General features: G+C 46.8%; 1 protein-coding gene across 1 annotated transcript in view; it reads right to left on the bottom strand.

Annotated features, from left to right (window-relative positions):
- Nucleotides 1-11,166: 11,166 nt before the first annotated feature.
- The window catches only part of KSR2 (kinase suppressor of ras 2), a gene marked incomplete at its 3' end in the record, with an annotated part of 180,225 nt that continues 165,148 nt past the window's right edge, over nucleotides 11,167-26,243 (bottom strand). The window contains exons 16-19 of the mRNA XM_080986238.1: nucleotides 23,295-23,428; nucleotides 16,021-16,152; nucleotides 12,329-12,458; nucleotides 11,167-11,304 (exon numbers count right to left, since the gene is read on the bottom strand). Of these exons, the coding sequence (XP_080842364.1) occupies nucleotides 11,167-11,304; nucleotides 12,329-12,458; nucleotides 16,021-16,152; nucleotides 23,295-23,428 (534 nt within the window). The remainder of the gene's footprint in view (nucleotides 11,305-12,328; nucleotides 12,459-16,020; nucleotides 16,153-23,294; nucleotides 23,429-26,243) is intronic.

The following is a 26,243-nucleotide window of genomic DNA, read 5'->3' as shown; positions in this document are numbered from 1 at the left end:
CCCTCTGACCACTGCCAAGGCTTCAGGGAATCCTATTCCTCCCATGGTGGGATGCCAAGAAACAGATAAAAAAGAAGAGTTCTTACCAAGTAGTTTATTCAATATTCACAGAGACAAAGGAATGCGGTCTCTCTTACATAATGGCATTGCTCCAAGTAAAGTCCCACCCCCTTAGCCCCTCCTATTCTACGTCACCCCTGGGCCAACTGATCTGTGCTTTCTGCCTCTGAGCTTTCTAGAATCATAGAATCATAGAATCATAGAGTTGGAAGAGACCACAAAGGCCATCGAGTCCAACCCCCTGCCAAGCAGGAAACACCATCAGAGCACTCCTGACATATGGTTGTCAAGCCTCTGCTTAAAGACCTCCAAAGAAGGAGACTCCACCACACTCCTTGGCAGCAAATTCCACTGTCGAACAGCTCTTACTGTCAGGAAGTTCTTCCTAATGTTTAGGTGGAATCTTCTTTCTTGTAGTTTGGATCCATTGCTCCGTGTCCGCTTCTCTGGAGCAGCAGAAAACAACCTTTCTCCCTCCTCTATGTGACATCCTTTTATATATTTGAACATGGCTATCATATCACCCCTTAACCTCCTCTTCTCCAGGCTAAACATGCCCAGCTCCCTTAGCCGTTCCTCATAAGGCATCGTTTCCAGGCCTTTGACCATTTTGGTTGCCCTCCTCTGGACACGTTCCAGTTTGTCAGTGTCCTTCTTGAACTGTGGTGCCCAGAACTGGACACAGTACTCCAGGTGAGGTCTGACCAGAGCAGAATACAGTGGCACTATTACTTCCCTTGACCTAGATGCTATACTCCTATTAATGCAGCCCAGAATTGCATTGGCTTTTTTAGCTGCCGCATCACACTGTTGGCTCATGTCAAATTTGTGGTCAACCAAGACTCCTAGATCCTTTTCACATGTACTGCTCTCAAGCCAGGTGTCACCCATCTTGTATTTGTGCCTCTCATTTTTTTTGCCCAAGTACAATACTTTACATTTCTCCCTGTTAAAGTTCATCTTGTTTCTTTTGGCCCAGTTCTCTAATCTGTCAAGGTCGTTTTGAAGTGTGATCCTGTCCTCTGGGGTGTTAGCCACCCCTCCCAGTTTGGTGTCATCTGCAAATTTGATCAGGATGCCCTTGAGTCCATCATCCAAGTCGTTGATAAAGATGTTGAATAAGACCGGGCCCAAGACAGAACCCTGTGGCACCCCACTAGTCACTCTTCTCCAGGATGAAGAGGAACCATTGATGAGCACCCTTTGGGTTCGGTCAGTCAGCCAGTTACAAATCCACTGAGTGGTAGCATAGTCAAGACCACATTTTACCAGCTTCTTTACAAGAATATCATGGGGCACCTTGTCAAATGCCTTGCTGAAATCAAGGTAGGCTACATCCACTGCGTTCCCTTCATCTACCAGGCTTGTAATTCTGTCAAAAAAGGAGATCAGGTTAGTCTGACATGACTTATTTTTCAGAAATCCATGCTGACTATTGGTGATCACAGCATTCCTTTCTAGGTGCTCACAGACTGTTTGCTTAATGATCTGCTCCAGAATCTTCCCTGGTATTGATGTCAGACTGACTGGTCGGTAATTATTTGGGTCCTCTCTTTTCCCCTTTTTGAAAATAGGGACAACATTTGCCCTCCTCCAGTCTGCCGGGACTTCGCCTGTTCTCCAGGAATTCTCAAAAATGACTGCCGGTGGTTCTGAGATCACATCTGCCAGTTCTTTTAATACTCTTGGATGCAGTTCATCTGGCCCTGGAGACTTGAATACATCTAAACTAGCCAAGTATTCTTGTACTATCTCCTTAGTTATTCTGGGCTGTGTTTCCTCTGCTGAATCATTTTCTCCAAATTCTTCAGGTCGGGCATTGTTTTCTTTATCGGAGAAGACTGAGGCAAAGTCTTCTGTTCTACTACTCTCAAGGCACACCTGGTTCTGGGAAGGGGGTGGTCAGGAATGCTTTCAAGAGACACTGAGTGTGTCAGCTGTCTCTCCCCTGGTGCTTCTTCTTCCTGCTGCTCTCCCAATATTTCCCAGCTCCTCCCCTCTGCAGCCTCCAAACTGTGACCTTCTGCAAACCACTGTTCTAAATCTATACTGTCCTCCTCTTCTCAAGAAGGTGCAAGAAGGGGAGGCGGTTCCCACCATTCCTCCTCAGTCCAGCCCCTGACACCCGCTAATTGTCGTCCTACCACCAATCCCCTGGCTCTGAGCTTTCATCCCCTTGGGGGTTCCCCGGCTGGTCCCTCCCACCAGTCCTCTTGATCCAGCCAGTCCATGACTGAAACCTGGGAGAGATGTTGCCAGTCAGTGTAGACAGCATTGAGCTAGCTAGACTAATGGTCTTACGCTCTGTAAGGCAGCTTCCTAGGTTCCATCGAGACCCAATTTTTCAGTGGGGCCTGCAAACAGGTTGTTTATGTGCCACGGCTCTCTAGAGGAGCCGAGTCGTCTAGACCGTGTCATCACAAACATTATGGCATGGTAAGGGAATCTGTCACCCTATCGCGTTGCAAATGCAAAATGCCAGGAGGAAGCTGAAAATATTTTCGGCATCAGTGGCAATGAATGACATCATGTTTACCCCTTTGCTGACAATCCCATTCCCAACTTTGGACTTCTTTCGCATTAAGCAAACACATAGGAAGCCACAGCAACTCAGGAATCTGTTTTATACTGAGCTGGGCCATTTGTGCACGAAGCTCACTGGGTGACCTTGGGCCAGCCACTGCCTCTCATAACAATAATAACAACAACAATATTACTTATACCCCACCTATCTGGCCAGGCCTCCCCAGCCACTCTGGGCAGCTTCCAACAGGATTTTAAAAAACACAATAAAACATCAAACATTAAAAACCTCCTTAAACAGGGCTGCTTTCAGATGTCTTCAAAAAGTCAGATAGTTGTTTATTTCTTTGACATCTGATGATAGGGCATTCTACAGGGCGGACACCACTACCAAGAAGACCCTCTGCCTGGTTCCCTGTAACCTCACTTCTCGCAGTGAGGGAACTTCCAGTAGGCTCTCGGAGCTCGACCTTAGTCCAGGCAGAGCGATGGGGGTGGAGACGCTCCTTTGGGTATACTGGGCTGAGGCTGTTTAGGTCTTTAAAGGTCAGCACCAACACTTTGAATTGTGCTTGGAAACATACTGGGAGCCAATGTAGGTCTTTCAGGACCGGTGTTATATTGTCTCGGCAGCCACTCCCAGTCACCAGTCTAGCTGCCGCATTCTGGATTAGTTGTCGTTTCTGGGTCACCTTCAAAGATATGTAGCCTAACCTACCTTGCAGGGTGGTTGTTGTGGGGATTAAATGAGGAGGGGTAGAACCATTTACAATGCCCTCAGCTCTTTGGAGAAAAAGGTGGGATCTAAATAAGCAAGCAAGCAAGCAAGCTGTCTGCTTATATTTTGTTAGGCATCATTGAAAACCAATTAAAAAAATATACCATTCTTAAAAAATACAGAGGGTGGGGAGTTAGAGGAACGAAAGAAAGAAAGGAATGGAATGGAATGGCATCATTTTCAAAGTCTTTATTGGCATAAGTAAGTCATACAGAATTAACCTCACCGAACACCACACAAAAGCACAAGAGAAAAAAGAAGAAGAGAGCAACCCATTTTTCTTATTATTTTTATTCTTTACAGTCCACGGCAACTCACACCCCAGTCAGACGGCAGAAATAATAAATACTTTTCCTTCGAGTGTAGAAAACTTTTAGAAATGGTCCTGTACAAAATTTACAATCCTCAAAGAAGAACCCTCGTGCCTTATATTTTCATTCCAGTTCAGAGTTTGGGGCAGGGTATTTTTTTCTCTACGTGATCCCCCCCCCCCCCCTTTTGCACTAGAGTCAATGTTGGTTTGTTTGTTTTCCAGTGACGAGAATTCGGCAACAACCACCACAAAATAGATATATTTATATTCCATATACAGTTATTTATAATGTTCTTTTAAAAAAAGAAAGAAAGAAATCTCTAAATGAAAGGGGGAGGGAGACACAATTCTCAGGGGAATGCTCTGCTATGCGTATCCTGTTGCAAATGCTTTTGGGGTGGCAGGGGGGAGGATTCTGCGATTGAATAATAATGAAGGCTTCAATTCCTGCATCGCAGCAGGTTAGGCTAGATGACCTTTGGAGGCCCCTTTCCAACTCTACGATTCTGTGAATGAATGAATGGATTTATTTTGGTCACTGGCCAGAGTGACTATGATTCTGTGATTGTATGAATGGGAGCTGCGTAAGAGCTCTAGGATCGCTCGTTCTCAGCTCTGTTTTACTGGGGTTCGCACAGGAGAGCTTCCACTTTTGATTGTGCCTGCAATGATGTACCACAGCTCACTCTGTCAAGTCAGAACCAACACAGAGAAAACAAAAAGCAGCCATTAATTAAGAAGAAGAAGAAGAAAAAGAACTGGTACAGTGTCTGAGATCTGGCAAATACGTATGCATGTTGCCATACACATACATACAGGTTGTGAGTCTATATTCATATGTACAGAAGGTGGAAACTGTGTATTTTACAGATAATGGAGTCAAAACGGCCAACGAAGTTTCCCCAATGCTCAGTGTTTTCATAAAGTCGTAACCCCCCACCCACACCCACCCCACGCACACAATGTGCACCATGTGACGTTGAGAACAAGGGTGCATGGGATACCTGGAGTTTTGCAGAGGTTTCAAATGTCCTGGTCACCCTCAAGCGCTCCCAGTTTAACATCTGCACACCAGTCTCTGGTATAGAGTTTGAGATCCGGAATGTCAGGAACTTCACAAGCTGCTACTGGACTGAGCAAATGGCAGCTGCAGCAAAATGTTGCAGCATATTCTCACTTCCCTTTAAACAAAAAAACCCTATTACATTTATAGCCCCACCCCCTCTCCTCCAAGGAGCTCAAGGTGGCATTTAGACTGTCAGACTAGGACCTGGGAGACTAGGGTTCAAATCTCCCCACTCGGCCATGGAGCTCACTGGGTGGCCATGGGGGCCAGTCGCTGCCTCTCGGCCTAACTCACAGGGTTGTTGTGACGATTGAACAAGGAGAACCGTGAACACCAGCTTGAGCTCCTTGGAGAAAAAGGTGAGATATGAATGTAACAAACAAACAAACAACTGGAAGGAAACTTCTGGACCCTTCACAACAAATGATTGACCGCTGTCATGGACTGGCTGGCTGCAGAGTGGTGGGAGGCACCAACTGGGGAACCCCCAGGGGAAGAAGGCTCAGAGCCAGGGGGGTTGGTGGTGGGAGGATGATAATTGGTCAGAGGAAGAAGAGGGAGCAGATGGGAGGAGGAGGTGTCAGAAACTAAAGGGGCAACAGGGTTTAGTGAGCAGGAAGAGGCTGTGGCAGACAGCAGCCCAGAATCAGAGGCAGAAATGGAGGCAGGAGGGGAGTGGGGTCAGGAGAGAGAGAGGCCGGCTGCTGAAGAAGCCAGGGAGTCTCCCCCTCCTGCTGCGACCAGCTCCCCCCTTCCCGGGTCTCCTAAACCACAAAGAGAAATTAAGAGGGCACAGCAGAGGGGGGTTGTGTGCAGGTCACTTTGGAAAGACCTTGGAGAGGAGGAGCCTGAGGAAGCGTCAGGAAGGCAGGGGCCATCAGTCCTCGCAACTCCCTTGCTGGAGCAAGACCTACTGGGATCACTAGGCCTGCAGCATTCTGGTTTCTTGAATAAAGAGTTCACTTCACCGACACCGTGTTTTAGCTCTGACTGCTCGCCTACGCTAGACTCCAGCTCCTGGCGACCACACACCTCTTGCATAAGACCAAACAAAAATTCATTTGCAGCTTTAAACATATAAGGAATGTCTGCTTTGCATGCTCTTCCAGGGGGAGATGTCAGGAGTTGAACTCGGGACTCTCAGTGCAAAGCCTATCCACTGTCGCTGCTGCTGCACTGAGGGCCTTGCTTGTGGGCTTTCCCATTGGGGCATCCGGCTGGCTACTGTGCTAAAAGGATGCTAGGCTAGATGGCCTGATCTGGGAGAGCTCTGCTTAGGCTATCGTCAGACAGTCACTGATTGAAGCCCATGGAACCCCCTTCCACAAGAAGCACCGACAGCCACCAAAAGAGGATTCGACAAGTTCGTGGAGGAGGAAAAGGCTATCAGTGGCTACTAGCCATGAGGGCTATATTCTGCATCCGCTGTTGAAGGCAGCAATACTAGTGGCCGGGAAATGCAAAAAGGAAGGGAGAGTGCTGTTGAGCTCAGGTCTTGCCTGCGTGCTTCGTAAAAGTGGTTAGCTGGCCAATGTGTAAGAACAGGATGCTGAGCCAGCAGGGCTGCTTTTAGGTTCTCGTGCCTCTTCGTAGTTCTCACTCCCTAGATCCAGAACCTGTGGGGAGGTTGGGAGCAGCAAAAACTGCCGGTGATTTTGGATGTGCTGGTGGGTAGAACCAGGAGTTCAAGAGGAGACCATCTGCTACACAATGGTGCAGAAGGGGAGGGAGCTGTCTAGCACTCGGCATGAATTTCCATGAATTGATAGGATGCCAGCCTATCATTTGCACCGGGCATTCTTATTTTTGAAAGTCTCCATTAATCATAAGAAATCTTTTAATTTTTTCTCTCTACACCCTTCCCTGATCTTTGCTATGTAGCCCCTCCCCCCCAGCCCTCTTTAACCCCAGCTTTTATCGACTGATATTTATCCAGTGTAAAAATAGCCCCCTCTTCAGAATATAAGGGAAATCACCACAATGCCATCTAATAGGAGATCCGAGGGAGGGGCACGGGTCATCCGGTAGCTCGGATTTATGTGCAGGCTCCATAGAGACGTGGGTTTATTTACAGATTTGCCTCGATGAGCTGCAGAACTTTCCCCCTCCCCACCCACCCCCTCTCGATTTCGGCTTCTCCTCATCAGCCTTCACAGAGAGGCTTCTCCGCACCTTTCTACAATGTCAGCTTCTAGGGTTTCTGTCACCACATGTTGTGGGTCTAAACCAGGGTTTCCCCAACTTGGGTCTCCAGCTGTTTTTTTGGGGGGGGGACTACAACTCCCATCATCCCTAGCTAGTAGGACCAGTGGTCAGGGATGATGGGAGTTGGAGTCCAAAATCAGCTGGAGACCCAAGTTGGGGGAACCCTGGTCTGAACACAAGGCACATGCGGATTAATTCACATAGGATATGACCATTGTTTATGCACACTATTATGAGTTTGCTGGGGGGGGGTTAGTCTGCATGATGCCCCATAGTCTCTTCTAATCCTTGGGGTCCTGTATCTGGTGGAGGAGGAATGCATAACAGCAAGCTTGCCAATCCAGTCCCTTTATTAAGGTAATGACTTCAGCTAGCTAGTGAAGTACCACCATCAGCATAACCAAAGAAGTGGCTCTATGCCACCTATAGTAGAATGATTTGCTTTTGCACAAGAGCTTGACACACACAGAAAGAGAGACACACGCATACCTGCTCCCATGTGGGTGTGCTACTGACAGTGGCCACCTCTCTGCACCAATTTGCTGTTCCTGTAGATCCTGCACTGCCTCTCTGTTGGGGCATCCTGGTCGCCTTGCCTCGCTGCTCACCATGCTGAATATCTGCCAGCCGACAAGGGCTAAGAAATGACTATGGAGACCAGTATGTTCCTCTGGGGAGTCGAGGTGCTAAGATAGCAGGAAGAGGGTTTGTTGTTCCCAGCCCGTCAACAGGAAGCTAGCCAGCTCTCCAGCACTTACCATATTTTTTGCTCTATGAGACTCACTTTTTCCCTCCTAAAAAGTAAGGGGAAATGCGTGTGCGTCTTATGGAGCGAATGCAGGCTGCGCAGCTATCCCAGAAGCCAGAACAGCAAGAGGGATTGCTGCTTTCACTGTGCAGCGATCCCTCTTGCTGTTCTGGCTTCTGAGATTCAGAAATTTTTTTCTTCTTGTTTTCCTCCTCCAAAAACTAGGTGCGTCTTGGGGTCTGGTGCATCTTATAGAGCGAAAAATACGGTAAGTGCTGAGCTGGTGACAGCTTTGAAAAAGGAGAATGAATTATTCCTGGTGAAATAGCTTCTTGGCAAATTTGGGAATTAAGGAATCATACAGTTGGAGGAGACCTCATAATAATGGCCTTGCTGGATCAGGCCAATCCATGGGTGAATTTAGTCTAGCATCCTGTTCTCACATCCTGACATCTGGCATGTGTAACCGAGAGAGAGAGAGAAAGAGGAAGCAACAGAGACAGTGAAGTAGGGCTGAAACAATAAATATACCACCACTGATGGCATGGACGGAACCTTTCTCAGCTTGAAGGCCACATTTCCCTGTGCACAACCTTTTGAGGGCCACATACCAGTGGTGGGTGTGACCAAAAGTCCATGTGCACCCCCAACTTTCCATCCAGGCAAGGGAGAGGTATTATCACCGTTCAAGGACACATTCCAGCTAGGGGAAATTAACCAATGGGGGGCACAGCAGGGGGCAGAGAGGGGTGTGGCCTTGGAGGCGTGGTCTGGGCAAAGTTCCAAGGGCCAAGGAGAGAGGCTCAGAGGGCCACATTAGATCTCCGAGGGCCTGAGGCTTTAGGAGTTCTTGAAAGGTTCTAGAGACAAGGCCTCTTTCCCCAAATAAACCACACACACACCACACACCCCTATGTTGGGAAACAGCTGAAAACCTCACTTCCACCACTAGGTGCAATGAAACAGGATAAAACGAAACAAAAACAAAATATTACACACACTCTTTCTATCCCTCTCCTCCGTTGGTTTCAGAGGGTGCTGGCGAGGTCCTGAGAACCTTTGACTGTCTGATGAAGTTTGTTGCCCCCACTTAAGCAAGAGTCACCGCTGGGGAGGGTTTCAAAGACCACCTGGCCCTCCAACGTCTTTCGCACCCTGAGGGCGAGCAGAGGGCACCCCCCTCTGCCGCTTGCCTGGCAGGAGCTATCTGGCATCGAACCTGATTTTCACCCGCTCATGGGATCCTTCTGGACCCCCCGGCAGAGCGTGGTGCTCCTCCGGCTAGCCAGGAGGCGCTCCCCCTTCCAGAGACCAGAGCGAGGCCGTGTCTCCTTGTCCTCGGGAGCGCTCCCAAGCTTCACTTCCCTGCTCCGACCTTCTCGCAGAACAAGGAGAAGAGGAGGAGGAGGTGGTGGTGGTGGTGGTCGAGGAGAGGAAGAAAAGCGTACGAAAGGCACCGTCATTTTGAGCCATCCATCACAGCCTGGAAGGAAGCAGAGAGAAGGAAGGTGAAACAGGATGGAGCAAATGAGGCAATGCAATTCCTCTGGAGGCTCATCTCACTGCATCCTGGGTAGGGTAGAAAGCAGGGAGCCCAACACTAGGTGGCGCCAGAGCCAGTGGCAGGCTGAGCCAACTGATGCTAGATTTGTGAGTTCTACAAGGGGCAATGCTGAGACTAAGAAGGAGGAGGAGGAAGCGGATGAGCAGTGCTATCCCCCTGATTTGGTGGTAAACTAGAAGGCAGGTTGGTGGGGCATTGCCCCACTTGCCTTAATGCACCAACCTCACTGGGGTAATTATTTTGTTGGCCATGGAACCAATCTTTTTGCTCGATAATGCCAATCCCAAAACCACTGATCCTAATAATTGGAAAGAACTCCAATTATTATTATTATGGAGCTTCCAATCACACTTCGGAACTCTCTGCCTATTGACACCAGGCAGCTAGATTCATTGTTCTCTTTTGGGTGTCTGATTAAAAACATTTTTTTGTTTAGGCAAGCCTATCCAGACAGGTATTTTGATGTGGTTTTTAGCTTATCGTTGATTTTAATTATATTTAAATGTTTTAAATTTTAAATAGTTGCTTTCATCTGCTTTCACTGACTTTCTTTTTTAAAATTTATGACAATTATTTAAGGGATTTTTAAAAAATAATATAATCACGTTATATAAATTTTATGAAATAAATAAACTAAAAAAGAGATTTTTATATATATAAAAAAGTGTATGGACCATTGGTCTTCCAAAAAGCTCTACCTACTGACCTACCTATCTACCGGTAATTTCATTTCTGTCCCAATTTTTTCTCCAAGGAGCTCAAGGTGGTATACGTGGTCCCCTCCCCCATAATTTTATCCTCATAACAACCTTTTGAGATAGGTTATGCTAAGAGGCAGTGACTGGCCCAAGGTCACCCTGTCAGCTTCACGGGCAGGGCAGGATGGGGTGGAGATTCGAACCCTGGTTTCCCAAGCCCAAGTCCAACCCTCCAATCACCACACCACATTGGCTCTTAGTTATTTGCTTAGCAGAAAGTCTGGGGTGGAAAGAATTTTTGCAACAGGCACAGTTCCTGCTCAAAGGCCTCTCTCTCTCTTCCCCTCTTGAAAACCCTCCCCAAGCTCTGAGCCCAGGAAGGAGAAGAAACATCTTGCAATGTTCACTTCAAGCTGTGAGCAGGCAGTTGGCTTAGCAACGGATGTGAGTGTGTGTTGGGGACAGCCCCAAATTTATACCCGAGGGAGATCTGTCAGCGCAGTGAGCGGCGCTGGAGGCAAGAGCCAGGCGGCCTTGGCTAGAATTCCTAAAGCCAGCTATTTTATCATTGCTGGGCTGCTGATAAGCCCTTGACATAAATGTCTGTGCAAGCTGATGGCTTAACTGGACCCCAGTTGAAACTGCCTTGGAACCTGCTCAAAGTACTCATTCTAGTCATGGAACTTCCTCCCTAAACACATCTGTTTATCACTGCAGCCCTTCTGTTCTTTAGCCATCAGGAGACAGCTGTAATATCTACCAAAGGGTAGCCCAACCTCTTGCAATGTCACCTCCTAGTGCTTTAAATGTACAGGGGAACCTTGGTTCTTGAACGGCTTAGTTGACGAACAAATTGGCTCCTGGATGCAGAAAAACCCGGAAGTAGGTGTTCCAGTTTTTGAATGTTTTTCAGAAGCCGGACGTCCGCGGTGGCTTCTGTTTGAGTGCAGGAAGCTCTTGCAGCCAATCGGAAGCCGCAGCTTCGTTGCTGAACAGTTTCGGGAGTCGAATGGACTTCTGAAATGGGTTAAGTTCAGGAACCAAGGTTCCACTGTATAGTGCATATGTAAACCCTGTAACTCTGATTTGCACGCAGAAGCTGCCAAATTCAATCCCCGGCATCACCAGAGAGACTCCCTGTCGGTCAGTGTAGACAATGCCAAATTGAAGAGACAAATGATGGAGCTTCCTCTGCTCCCAGAATGTCGGTCTTACTCTGCTGACTTCCAGAAGTGCCCAGGGTGAGAAAGGCGACGGTTCCGCTTTGGCAATTTCTCCAGCATCTCCATCAGCTTGGTGAAGGTCGGCCGTTCCTCTTGCTCAAAGGCCCAGCAAAAGAGAAGGATGTCCTGCAAGGCAATGGGAAGGAAAGGATGTGCAAAGGAGGAAAGCGCATGGTCACATGTCCACGTGTGGTGTATTGACACATATATGCAAACTGAGCCAACGATGGAGGGGCTCACAGCATTCCCACCCCAAAAGGGTCTCTCTCTTTTTCTCCCATAGCCGCAGCCTTGGACTCCAGCAGAAATCAAGCGTTGTTCTGCCTCTCTCAGTACCCAGCTTGCTGCTTTGCTTCTAGCACACATGATTTCCAGCTCTCAATGCTTGCCTTTGCCTTTTTCTAACTACCAGCCAGTTGAGGGAGAGGGTCCCTCCAACCATTTGCTGTCTCACATAGGTCTACTTCCTTTGTTCTCCTAATGGCCCATCACCCAGGTGATCATCTCATCAGGAAGCTAGTTTTAACACTTGCTGGATCCAGGGGTTAGAAAGGTCTCTGCACACACCCATCTTTCCCCGTCCCCAAAACTCATAACACAATGTAAAATGTAAAGTATGGTGTCTTCTACCCAGCGGCTACCAATCCCCGGGGTTTCCTCAAATCTCCTTTCCAGAAAATCTGACTCCCATGGGGCACCTTGCACAAAAGTTAAAGCTCAGTCGTGAAAATCCATCAACATTTTGGTGATAGTTTCTCCCTAATGAACACATATTTTGTATTCAGTTTTAAGTAGTGCACACATTTTTGCAATCAGTTTTTCTTAACAGGGATCATCTTTATCACTAATTTTCATGAATACCTTTGTTTTCATGCATGCTATACCCTAAAATATGCATTTTTGAAAAGCCTGGCTGGTTTGAGCACGGGATCCCCAAATCCGAGTGAGTGTGACTCTTGAAAGATGGCCGTATTTCTGCCCTCGTGTTGTATCAGAAAGTGCAAAACGGATCGATTCGCCTCTAAACGAGAACTGAATTGAATTTCTCTCCCTTCCCCCGATCTGTGAGTCACCAAGATGAGCAAACATCAACATCTTTCCAAGTCTCTCTGCCTTCCCTCCCCCTTTCAAAGAACCCCAAGACACCTACTGAGATCTCCTTGCCCATGCCAATCTGGCTGAGATTCGGCTTCATCCCTCGGCCAACTTGCCAAATTATGGCCTCAGCAGGCTGCGTCTTGAATGGCCATTCCCGAGCATGCAGTTCATACCAGATGGTGCTGTTGGGAGAGAAAGCAGCGTTAGTAACACACAAACCTTACACCTCTCTATGACATCTGCAGAGACTCCCAGAGCTCAGGTGTGGGGTTGCGCCATCATCCCTGTCAAGGGATGGGGACCTTCAGGTCTCTTGGGCCAAATATGGCCCCTCGGGACTCTCCCCAGGGCATAAATAGTGAAATAATCATTATGGAATGGGAGCAGCTCTTATCATTTATACTTGATGAGGAACTTTTAACAAGTGAATAGCTGCAGAATTGAGCTTCCATGTTTAGAAGCAGTGACACATCATCAATTCTTTTAATCCTGATTCCGTTCTTCCTCTCCTGTTGGGGGCACAGTTCTGAACCAGGAAGTTCAATCCCCTTTGCAAGGGTGGGCAAATGTGTCCATTTCTGTTTCCTCTTTTAAGTTCAGTTCTCCACATTGCCACATCAGTTTGCAAGAATTATTTTTTTCCTGTAAGTCCTCGTGAAACTTTGTCCACATTTTACTGTACATTTATTCTAGCATCCACATTTTTGTATGCAAAAGTTTCACTAACAATTTATGCATTACTTGGCTAGAGTACTGCAGCATAAAAATCCACAGAAGTGCAGATTTCAAGGGACAACTTTGTTTCAGTTTCCATATCCAGTCTACATCTGAAGCGTGGGTTGGGTAAAATTGTCTGTTTTCTGAATGACTGCTTTTCCATGGATTTGTATCAACATCCTGCTTGATCTGTACCGTGGTACCTTGGTTACTCAAACAACTTGGAACCAAAACACAGCAAACCCAGAAGTAAGTGTTCCTGTTTGCAAACTTTTTTCGGAAGCTGAATGTGCTCCGTTTTGAGTGTTACAGTTCTGATTTGAGAGTCTGTCTGTTTTTGCTATTTATTTTGTGTTTTTGTTTTTGCGGCTTTTTGTTGTTTTTGTGACCCAGTTCAGTTAGTGATTGATTGATTGTGTGACTGCAGTACAGTGGTGCCTCGCAAGACGAAATTAATCCATTCCGCGAGTGTCTTCGTCTAGCGGTTTTTTCGTCTTGCAAAGCAACCCTATTAGCGGATTAGCGGATTAGCGCTATTAGCGGTTTAGCGGCTATTAAAGGCTTAGCGGCTTAGCGGCTTAGCTGCTAAAAGGCTATTAGCGGCTTAGCGGCTTAGAAAAGGGGGGGGCGAAAAAAAATCTCAAGACTTGCAAGACATTTTCATCTTGCGAAGCAAGCCCATAGGGAAATTCGTCCTGCGAAGCAACTCAAAAACGGAAAACCCTTTCGTCTAGCGGGTTTTCCGTCTTGCGAGGCATTCGTCTTGCGGGGCACCACTGTACATTGTTTCTTGCTTTCATTTTATGGATCAATGGTCTCGTTAGATAGTAAAATTCATGTTAAATTGCTGTTTTAGGGGTTGTTTTTGAAAGTCTAGAATGGATTAATCCATTTTGCATTACTTTCTATGGGAAAGCATGCCTTGGTTTTGGAACACTTTGGTTTTGCAACAGACTTCCAGAACGGATTAAGTTTGAGAACCAAAGTACCACTGTATTCTCATTCCTGTGATAAAGATTGGGGTGTAGGGGTATGGACTTGTGAGGGGGAATTTTGTGGTTCTGTCACTTTTTCGTTTAGATGTGGCAGCCATTCTGTTATATGCCATGTCCACACAGCAGCCATTTTGTGACTTGCCATGCCTTCCCCTTCACAGCAGCCCTCGTGCGACTGATTCTCATGATGCTTTCTAAGATTGCAACCTGTGTCAGAAGCCCCCAAAGGCTTGACAACCCCTGTGGTTCGCCCTTTGTGGAATCATACAAAGTTCGCTGAAAAATAGCAGCCATTTTGAACCAAGCGCCTGTTACTTTGTGGTTTAAAAAAAAAAAAAAAAAAAAAGCCTGGTGTTTTTTCTATGCAAACTTTCAAATTGAAAAAGTTTGCTAGGAGCTTAGTCTGATTAAAAAAAAAATCCTATAATTACTTTCCCCCGCTGTATTTTTGGTTAAAGTTATACTGAAAGCATATACTGGGTTTAATTGCTGTATTTTTTGGATGAAACTGCGCTATCAGATAAGAACTCAGTATAAGCTAATCGCTTCAATGCTGCGCTCTTTAAGGTGTCTATCACAGTGGAGTAGGGGAAAATTAATCCATCAAATAAAAAACTATAGTCTTCTCTGTGCCTGAACAAAGATATCATCAGAGGGCAATGGGACTGCTTACAAAAAGGATGTCTCCACCTCCCTCTGCTACAGAGCAGGGCAATTAATCACACAAATGAAAAGTACATTGGGGGAGACACAATGCCCACAGTTTTGCACTGTAGCTCCTAAACTTTTTCTGTTCAGGACATTCACCCAAGAAGCGTCTATCCATGCACAAGACTCAACTATCCCACCCCCTACTTGTCTTGCCCCAACATCTGGGGATGCATGCTAACGTTGCCAGTTTATTTGCAACAGGGATGGAATAATAGAATCATAGAACTGTAAAGTTGGAAGGGGTCCCAAGGATCATCTAGTCCAACCCCCTGCAATGCAGGCATTTTTAATTAAAGCATGCCTGACCGACGGCCACCCAACCTCTGCTTACAGAGTCCACCACTTCCCTACGGAGTCTGTTCTACTGTCGAAATTCAGTTCTCCACATTTCTTCAGCAACCTGCGATTCACTTTTATCTGTTTTTAGTGCCTCATGAAAATTCACCAGCAGTTTCATGTGAATTTCCCCTAACAAACACATGAAGTATTGAGGAATGGTTTCCAAGCAATTTTACCTATTATAAGGAACTTCCACACATCATTTTCACAAGTATGTGCATTTGTAGGCATATGTGTAATACCATGGGCTAGTCCCACCCCTCTCTATCCTCCATGCACGCAAGCAAGATCTAGATCAGAGATCTAGGACACATTCCAGCTAGCCAAAAACATCTCAGGACAGTGCAAAGGTGGAGGAAGAAGAAGAGTTTGGATTTGATATCCCGCTTTATCACTACCCTAAGGAGTCTCAAAATGGCTAACATTCTCCCTTCCCTTCCTCCCCCACAACAAACACTCTGTGAGGTTTGTGAGGCTAGGGACTTCAGAGAAGTGTGACTAGCCCAAGGTCACCCAGCAGCTGCATGTGGAGGAGCGGGGAATCAAACCCGGTTCACCACATTACCAGTCCACTGCTCTTAACCACTACACCACACTGGCGGGTGAACACCCCAAGGGCAAGAGAAGAGTCAGCTAAGAGTCTAAGAGCTGTTAAGGGACCATCTATTATTCCCAGAGTGGTTTAACAACCAGTCCCTTTTCCCAGGGAACCCTGAGAATTGTAGCTCTGTGAAGGGAACAGGGGCCTCCTAACAACTCTCAGCACCCTTCGCAAACTACAGCTCCCAGGTTTCTTTGGAGGAAGCCACGCCTGTTCAAAGTGGGATGATAACTGCTTTAAATGTACAGTGCAGATGGGACCCAAGTTTGCTCATCTCTTTGGTGGGCGCATGAACCTGGTACCAGAAAGCAAACACATTGACCCACTGCATTCTGTTGCCACCCCCCAACTCCCCCCCCCCCATGCAAAAAAGGCACCTACCCAAGGGCAAAGACATCTGAGTGCTTGGAGAAAGGAAGCTTGTCTTCTTCTGTGTCAGGTGAGAGCTGGTGGATGATCTCCGGGGCTAAATGGCATAACCAGCCGTTCTGGATCCGCAGTTTGTTTTCTCTCCTGCAGAGAGAGACAGAGAGAAACATCCAGTCAGGGAGCCTGTTGCTGGTCTTGGCATTTCCACACATTTCAATTTATCTTACCATTTTACCATTTATGAATTTAATTATTCACAGTGTATATATGCCATTTTTCCAAATGACCTCACACAGCAGTTTATGTTACGATTATAACATAATGCAATGGCATATTGCTCTGGAGATTGTCATGTTTCTTTGTTTCCAGGTAAGGATGGGTGTTACAAGTAGCAGGTTGGTGAATCTGTCTATTACAGTTCCTCTCAGCTTCTCATACCCAAAAGTCTGCCTCCTTGTCCACAGACCTTCCTGGCTGCTAAGATCAGCAGAGGGGGTCCTCTCAGTTGTTCCATTACCAACAGAGGCTGAAGGGGTTGTGGCCCAGAACAGGGCCTTTTCTGTGTTGGCTCCAAAGCAGTGGAACTCCCTCCCCAGAGGTGCGTCTGGCACCTTCATTGTACAGCTTTTGGTGAATGCTGAAGACGCACCTCTTTACCCCTTTTGACATGTCTGCCATTGTTATAGTTTTACGTCTGATCCTCCAAGTGTCCCTATTTTCCAGAGACATCCCTGATTTAGAGAAGCCATCCTGGTTTCTGATTTGATCCCAGAATGTCCCGCTTTTCCTTAGGACGTCCCTATTTTTATTGGAGAAATGTTGGAGGGTATAAAGTTATCTGACCCCCAAGACACCTGAAGGCAATTCTGTATAGGGAGATTTATTTATTTTTTATGTTTAATGTTTTATTACATTTTTATATATATTGGAAGCTGCCCAGAGTGGCTGGGGCAACCCAATAAAATATGTGGGGTATAAATAGTAAAATAATCATTATGGAATGGGACATCCCTATTTTCATTAGAGACATGTTGGAGGGTATGTTACATTCATTGTTCTTGTTTCTGTTTATATCCTACATATGCCGGAATAAAATAAATAAGTACATATTCTGGCTAAGTAATAAGCACTCCTGGAGGCTGCGAAGCAGCACCAACAAGGGGTGTGGCCTGAGGATAGGGGGTGTGGTCTGAGAAAGTTCCAGAGGCTAAACAGAGAAGTCTGGGGTTCCACAACTATCATTGAAATCAGGCTTCCTCAACCTCGGCCCTCCAGATGTTTTTGGCCTACAACTCCCATGATCCCTAGCTAGCAGGACCAGTGGTCAGGGATGATGGGAACTCTAGTCCCAAAACATCTGGAGGGCCGAGGTTGAGGAAGCCTGATTTAAAGTATTTAAATGTATTTATTTATTGATTAAAAATTAATATCATTAAAGTAACTAAATAAATGTATCACTACTGAAAAATACAGAAATTAGTATGAAATTGGTATTAAATTAGTATTAAATTAGTATTAACTTCAGTATTAAAAATACTGAAAAATACTGCAAATGAATGACTAGATAAGTAACTTTCCCTAGGATTATGAAGAATGCATCTGCAGGTCTCTCAGAAAAAGATAACGCTAATCTTGTAAGCATTGCTTTAAAGCCAAATAAAACCTTTAAGAAACAGTAAGCTGCCTTCTTCTGTAATACACAATGTTCCGGACTGGTGCAACGAAGCACAGAAGAAAATATATATATATATTTGGGGTCACCCTGCTCGCTTTCTGGTTTAAAAAACTGAAAGAGCCAATGAGAAAGTGCTTCTGTAATTGGATTTGTTCAAGACCTCCGAGGCTTAGGAATTAATTTAAAAAGAGACGGGATACATTTTAAGAACTTGGGCGGGTGGCGGGACACAAAGGAAATTGATGGTGCCGGAACGTGTAAGGTAAGAGAGTGCCAACTTTCCCCCTCTCACTGTTGCAGCTATATTATACTCCATGCTCAGTATCACATCGTGGTTTCATTGCCTTGTTGCCAGGCAGACCTCCCATGCAGAGGACATTGGTCCATTAGAGCAGATGGGGCAGTGCCCCACCAACTGCCGTATACCCTCAGTAAGCCCCCGCCACCTTGCCTATCTTCTTATAACCAGCCCAGGGGGTGCCACTGTCTGTCAGCTTCCTCCTCCATAGTCTTAGTGTCATGTTTATAGATCTCACCAGTGAAGAAGCAAGGGACAAAACTGGAATTGGCTCCACCTGCCATTGTCTCTGGCTCCACCTACTGCTGGTCTCCTGCCTTACACCCTCCTTGTCCCAGTGGACAGCAGCAGCCACCACTGATCTTCATATTCCCATTCCCTGACTACAGATCCTACTGCAGTCAAAACTGCACCATCCACAGCTTCCTCCTCCTTGGAGTTGTCAGGTTTGACCTCCTCCTCGGTCTCAGCTTTTACACCCTTGTGAGAGCTGGACCATAAAGAAGGCTGATCGCCGAAGAATTGATGCTTTTGAATTATGATGCTGGAGGAGACTCTTGAGAGTCCCATGGACTGCAAGAAGATCAAACCTATCCATTCTGAAGGAAATCAGCCCTGAGTGCTCACTGGAAGGACAGATCGTGAAGCTGAGGCTCCAATACTTTGGCCACCTCATGAGAAGAGAAGACTCCCTGGAAAAGACCCTGATGTTGGGAAAGATGGAAGGCACAAGGAGAAGGGGACGACAGAGGATGAGATGGTTGGATAGTGTTCTCGAAGCTACCAGCATGAGTTTGACCAAACTGCGGGAGGCAGTGGAAGACAGGAGTGCCTGGCATGCTCTGGTCCATGGGGTCACGAAGAGTCGGACACAACTAAACGACTAAACAACAACAACAACAGAACTCAGTAGTGAGGATGGGAACAAAACGAGTTAGCTCTGCCTGTCATTAGCTCTGACTCCCCCTACTGTTGGGCTCCTTGCCTTCCGCCCTACCCAACCTTCAGCTCTCTAGATGTTGCTGGACTGCAACTCCTATGACCCTTGGCCATCAGCTATGCTAGCTGTGGCAGAAGGGAACTGGAGTCCAACAACACCCAAAGGGTCAAAGGTTCTGTAGGGGTCAGGAGTCAACCTTCTCTGGCTCCTCAGGAGAAGGATGCCTCTTTGGCAGTAGTGGTTGACCTCCTTTGGAGTTCTGTTGACCAAAGCTGGGTAAAGAGCTGGAGTCCCTCCTCATACCACTCAGGTCACCAGTTTGGGATCTGCTGCGAGTTTGAATCCTGACACTTGTCGTATGCCTACAATGTGGAGAAACGGCAGAAAAACCACAAAAATGCCAGAAAAACCACAAAAATGCCAGAAAAACCACACAAAAATGCCTGTTATCTGGGGTGCCAACCTGAATAAAATGTTGGGTGGGGGGCAGGTAAGCCCCGACCCGCATAATCAATCACATGACATGGTGCAATTAGAATGGCAAAGCCCATTAACATTGGAGGGCCATGGCCTCCTTTAATATTCTATCGGAGGGGCGAATGGACCTCGGCCCCTGGGAGTTGGCTCCTATGCCTGTTATGGAGTTATCCAGCAAAGAATTCCAGCACCTCAAATGAGTTCTGATTGTTGGCTTACAGGGCAATCCAAAGGCAAGGTCCACCAGGATGAGCATGGAGGAGGTGGGTCTCAGGTGGTCTTAACTGAGCCAGGGCTACGCCAGCATAACTCCCTCATCCTGGCTCAGCCAGAGGTACCCCGATGTAGCTCCCTCAACCCAGCATTTCCTTGGTTAGTTTCTCCGTATTCTTAAGTAAATATTAAATACCTTGCCCAGCTAGTACTAGGCTGGCTCAGTCAGGGCTTAGCTGGCAAAAGTTAAGCTGGTGTAAGTCCCCCCTCCAAAAAAATGGGTGTTCCAGGGCCATGGCTGGACGGGGATGGGGGGGGAGGACGAGGAGAGATGTACACCTCTTTCAATCCTCTTTCAGCTGAACCACGTGACCTGGCAAACCCAGCAGAATGTGCACTGACAAAAAAGGGTGGTATAAGTCAAACTCTGGTTTAAAGATTTGTTTTCTGTCTGCCAGGCTCAGGTTGGCTCAGCCAGAAGGAGCCCCTCTCCTGAACGGAGTCTGGAACAGGGGTATATTACAGCACCTTACCTGAAGCCACTGAAGAAAGTGACGCCAGCCTCCTATAGCTTGGATCGCTCTGTTGGCTTCTTAACAATTTGTTCCAGTAACTTACATTCCATCCACCACACCCACGAAACCGCAGATGAAAATGGGGACTCGTAAAAACCCCTATGCTAATTTCAAGAGTCACTGCTTCAGAGTATCCCCCTGCCTCCAATTTTATATATATGGCTGAAAGCTCCACTCCAAATGCTTTATTCGTTTACTCTTCAGCAGTTCATTTGGAAAGCCAGGGGAAAACTGCTCTTAAGGTTGAAATATACAAAATCAAAATCAAATGGCCTCACAGCCTGTTATTAACAGTTCCTAAAGGAACCTTGCAGAGTCGTGGGATAGTGGGCCACACAAGAGTGTTCATGGATGTGCAGGGCTGGAGGCCTTCAAGCTGAGGGGCCAATTTGTGCCCTCCAGGCTTCGCTGTCTGGTTCTTGGGACTTTGCCCAGGCCGCATCCCTCGCAAGCCCTACTTGTCACGCTCACTGATGGTATTTGCCTCGCTGGAAAGTCTTCTTGAATTCTGGCAATGCCTGGATGGAGGTTAGAGAGGGGCGTGAGCAGGTGTGTGAAGAACCTCACGTTTGCCCCCCCCCCCCCGCTTTTGCTCCTGGCCTCACCTACCAGTGGCACATGGCCTCCAGAAGCCTGCATGGAAGGAAATGTGTCTCTCAGGATGGAGACAATTCTCCATCCCTGCTTTAGGACACAGGCAGCTGCCTGGCGATGCCGGGAGCTGTCACCAACCATAGAAGATGCCTCCTCATCTTCCAAGGTTCTCAAGCTCTCCTTCCAGCCACTCAGAAGAAGGATCTTGCGCATCACAACTAATTAGCGCTTCTTGCTCTTCAGGGAGAGGAACCCTGCAATTTCCTCCGCAGAGTAACAACAAATAAATGGGAAGACGTGGTTGTGAGTGGCGCGTTAACAGGACTTCAACAAAGGGCTCCAGCAACAGAGAGAGCCCACAGCTAACCAGAGACTCCCAGCTACAGTAGCCTCCGCTAGGCATGAATCACACTGGGGTAGGGTGAGCTGTCCCTGGGACAGATGTTTTCAGATCTGTTTGCCTATGTTTGTGAACCGCCTTCACTGAGTCACAATCCAGGCTAAGCTGGGGGGTGGGGCTTAGGTTGGTGCAGAGCAGTGGGGAGTCGGCAGAGGCTGATCAGTCAACTGTGGCTTCTTTCAGTTTCTCGGTGTCTCATTTTCAGTACAGTGGTACCTTGGTTCTCAAACTTAATCCGTTCCAAAACCAAAGAGTTCCAAAACCAAGGCATGCTTTCCCATAGAAAGTAATGCAAAATGGATTAATCCGTTCCAGACTTTTGAAAACAACCCCTAAAACAGCAATTTATCATGAATTTTACTATCTAACGAGACCATTGATCCATAAAATGAAAGCAAGAAACAATGTACTGTAGTCACACAATCAATCAATCAGAAGCTGAACTGGGTTCCACACAGTCACAAAAACAAAAACAAAAGAAGCCGCAAAAACAAAAACGTAAAATAAATAGCAAAAACAGACAGATCTCAGCATAACACTCAAAATGGAAGTGTGGCACTCAAAATCAGAAGCGTAACACTCAAAACGGAGCATGTTCAGCTTCTGAATAAAGTTCGCAAACCAGAACACTTACTTCTGTAATATAAGGCTAATTGTAAGGAACGGAATGTGAATTAGAAATAACTGGGAAAACAATGCAGCAACAAGAGGAAACTATGGACGTGTTGAGAGTGGAGTGTGGCCAACCAATTTTTGGAAAAATTGAATTAGATTTGCTTTAATTTGTGGTTGCTTTGTTAAAATTCGGAAAATCGATAAAAACAATTTGGCAAAAAAGGGGGTTGGAGTGGGATATAAATGCAATAAAAAATTACTCCCAAAAAAGAACTGAGTAGTGAGAGCTGCTAGGAAACCTCTATTCCCCTCCCAGAGCTACAATTTCCAGAGTTCCCTGAGAAGAGGGATTGTTGGTTAAATCACTCTGCGAATGATTACTCTGGGAGGGGAATAGAGGCCACCTAAAAACTCTCATCACCCTTAACAGACTACACTTCCCATGCTTCTTTGGGGGAGCCCTGACTATTTAAGGTGGCAGGATGCAGCTTTAAATGCATAGTGCAGGTGGATCGCAGGAAAACCTTCAATTTCCTCCGATATCAAATTGGCAGAATACAAAAAGGCAAAGTCCAAGAAATAGACCGAGATGGGGGGAAAGGGGGGGGAGAGTATAAATAGACAAGCATCTTGAGGGGAATACGTAAGTTAAACCCACCCACAGCACAGTTTACCACTTCAATCTGACAACGAATACACCATTACACCGCTGCAGAAGGAGGGAGAGACATGGGCAACCCATTATCTCCTCCTCTAATCCGGCACGTCTGACACCCCATAATTACAGACAGATTAAAATATGCAATTTATCTCACAGGCGGCTTTGCAATAGAGCAAAAATTAACAGCAAGGAAAAACTTCACAATAGCTGAGAGCGCAGTAAGTTGCATCTAAATCAGGAGTCGCCAGCAGGCAAAGCTTCACCTGGAAATCTCAGAACAGATTGCAGGAGTTTCTGGGGAGGGACGAGCATTTAGAACAGGAGAGCAGAGACTTATTCTGCCTGAGGGCCACATTCCCTTTGGGCAATCTCGTGGGGGCCACTTGCCAGTAGTGGGCAGGGCCAGAAGCAAAAGTGGGTGGAGCACTGAATGCAAATTTCGACTTTGTACACTTGGCTAATTCCTGCAAGGGCTCACATGCCCCTCTCCATCTTCTGTTCAGGCAGAAGAATTAACAGAGGTGAAAAGCACAATCCCAGGCAGACAAACAAGCTCAAGGAGAGTGTGAACCTGGGGCGGTGAGAGATGTCACCTGAGAAAGGTGTGGCTTGGGAGATTCCTTAGGGCCAGAGAAGCCCAGAGGGACGCATCCTGTGCCAAAAAACCCTCCCCCCTTTTGGCTCTGCCACTTCATTGCCTGATGCTGCTTATCAGTTGTTGCGTGTTCTCACAACTCTTGCACCCTGTCCAGTTCTGTCCTGAAAACGAACAGTTTGTTACCGGTAAAAGAGAACATTTAAGAGGCAGAGCGATGGGTCCACAGAGCCAGTCACCTACCTGCCTGCTTGCAGAACCCCTGAGATGCTGAAGAGGCCGAAGTCTGTGATCACTACCTTCCCGTTGTCATAGAAAACATTTTTAGACTTGAGGTCCTTGTGGAGGATGCCTTTGGCATGGAGATAGCCCATTCCCTGCAAAAGAAGCCGAGAGACAGAAAAGGCATTGAAAGGGTATCGTGGGAAAAGACAGGGCAGAGTTGAAATGAATTGAGTGACAGCAGCAGGAAGAGGAGTGGAAAGCCTTCTACAAATCAGAGTTCTGTCAAGAGCAATCTGAATCTCTCTCTCACACCAGCTTGAGTTGACTGTATTTTATTTTTCTTCTTTATTGACTTTTGGCCACATTCACACCATACATGTAAAGTTTTGTGATACTACTTTAAACGGTAATAGCTTCCTCTCCCAAAGGATGTTGGGAACTGTGGTCTGTTAAGGAGGCTGAGAGCTGTTAGGTAATTCCCGAGATCCCTCCCAGAACTACAATTCCCAGAATGGTTTCACGAGCAATCCCTCTTCCCAGGGAACTATGGAACTGGCTGCTCTGCAATGGAACTAGATGCCTCCTAGCAACTCTCAGTACCTGTTGCAGACTATCAACTCCGAGAATTCTTTGGGGGAAGCTATGTCGGTGTAAAATGGCATTGTAGTGCTTTAAACATATGGTGTGAAAGTGGCCTTCGTTACACAGCTTCATGGAAGGTAAGGCAACCCAGTGGTGGCAGGCGCTCTCTGGGACTGGTAGGGCAGAAGGCACGGAGCCCAACAGCAGGTGGCGCCAGAGGCAATGAAAGGCAGAGCCAACTCATTTTGGTTTTGTCTCCTTCCATCCTCCTTTACACTAACTTGCTCTTTTGCGTAAGTTGTCTGTGGCAGGGACTCCGCTGTCGCTGTTTTACTGAGAGGTAGCAAATAATATAATAAAATTAAGCAACCAATAGTGTAACAAACACAAGAAAAAGCAGGATATCCTTTTACAAGGCAATTTGCAAACACCCTTACAAGCACCTCTCATCTTTTTATGGCAATGGAAACCTCATGTTTTACAATGCACCCAATAAAATGTTCGGTTCAGCATTTTTCCTGAGTTTTATGACACCCACACAGCAAATGAGGCCCATTTTTCAGTAGCCTGATCATCAATATCTCTCCATTCCCTCACCCTCTTACTTAATTTTATCATTTGGACACTGTCCCTATTTTCATAATCTGGCCCAGGCTTTATCCCTGCACTTAAGGCATAATTGCCTTCCGGGATGTTGTCAGAAAGTGTTTTACCATCTCCATGTCCTCTAACAGAACATCTTCTTTTACATACTCCAGTAGGACAATTAATGGATTTCCTGGTAGCACATATCCTGCCATATACTCTATTTCTCTGTGTCCTGTGGCCCAGAAGGGTCTTATTTTGTGACATGATCAAAATGCAGGTCGTATATCAGTTCTGTTTGCTTTTGCTGGAACAAACTAAGGGCCCATCTGCAATATACACATTTAGCAGGATCATACCATTTTAAACAGTCATGGCTTCCCCCAAGGAATCCTGGGAACTGTTAAAGGTGCTGAGAGTTGTTAGGTGGCCTCTATTTCCCTCACAGTACTACAGTCCACAGAGTTCCTGGGAAGAGGGACTGGTGGTTAAACCACTCTTTGAATTGTAGCTCTGGGAGGGAGAATAGCCCCCCCCCCCATGCTCATCACCCATAACAAACTACACTTCCCATGATTTTTGGGGAAAACCATTACTGTTTAAAGGGGTGCGATAGTGCTTTAAATGCATAGTGAAGATGGGGCCTAACACCCCGACCCCTTTGGGATATATTCATCAACAGTGGTTGAAAGGAGGAGTGAGTCAGATCAGAGCCGTCTTTCCCATAGGGCTTAGTGGTGCGTTGCGCCAGGGCACCGGCCTCTCAGGGGCGCCCCAGTGAGTGGGGGAGCTGCATGGCTTTGCCTGCAGCCTCCCCTTTCCCTGCACACTCGCCAGCTGCGCCCCGTCAACTATATGGCTGGTGGGTATGCAGCTTCCTTCCCAAGCCTTCATGGGGATTTCTCTCCCGCAGCGGCATGGGTGAGAGTTGGGGGGGGGCATGACTGGCAGTGCACAGCTTCAGGCCCCCCACCCACTATCCGTGGAAATTTGGGGGCGCTGGGTGGATATTTGCACCCTGGCGTCGCATCTGCTAAAGACAGCCCTGAGTCATATTCCCACCAAATGCATCCTTCATGGTTTGACTGGATTCTGCACTCCTTCGTGTTTCTCCATAATACTGGGACATGCCAACTCTTACACTTCTTGACCTTTTGGATTTCTTTGAAAAGAAGACACTCCTCCTCTTGCCTTCTCTAAGGGGGTATTCCTACCCACCCACCACATAATTCCTCTGATGCACTTGAAAGCATAGACCGCTCACCATGATGGCTATGCCTCCGCAGTCAGAGGCAGCAATGCTTCTGAATACCAGTTCCTGGAAACCACAGGAGGGGAGAGGGCTGTTGTGCTCAGGTCTCGTTTAAGAGTTTCCCACAGGCTTCTAGCTGGCCATTGTGAGAACAGGATGCAGGATTAGCAGGGCCATTGGCCTGATCCAGCAGGCTCTTCTTATGTTCTTATACTAGACTGCACTAAAACTCGCTTTTAAATATGTATTTGTGAACACATATTCCCCTAAAACACACATTTCAAAACTTCTTTAAATACTAGGGGCTGTCGCCAAGCAATGTTCCATCACCCTTGACCAGCCCCCTCCCTTTACACAACTTACTCCACCCTTGGCTGTCCCATCACAGCTCACTCCAAGCTCCTCCCTCTCCACTCCCTTTAAAAAGCCACTTCATAGAATGGCTTGCTAGACTGTTATGTGAATCGCCTCGCCACCCTACCCCCTCTTTCCTGTCTGCTGTACCTCCTGTTGCAATTGCCATGGCCGCCAATGAGCAGCCAGGTGAA

Source organism: Podarcis pityusensis, assembly GCF_964106645.2.
Source record: "Podarcis pityusensis genome assembly, chromosome: 16".
In the NCBI taxonomy this organism is placed as follows: domain Eukaryota; kingdom Metazoa; phylum Chordata; class Lepidosauria; order Squamata; family Lacertidae; genus Podarcis; species Podarcis pityusensis.
The sequence above is the reverse complement of the archived record's forward strand: the minus strand, read 5'-3'. Positions and strand labels throughout refer to the sequence as shown.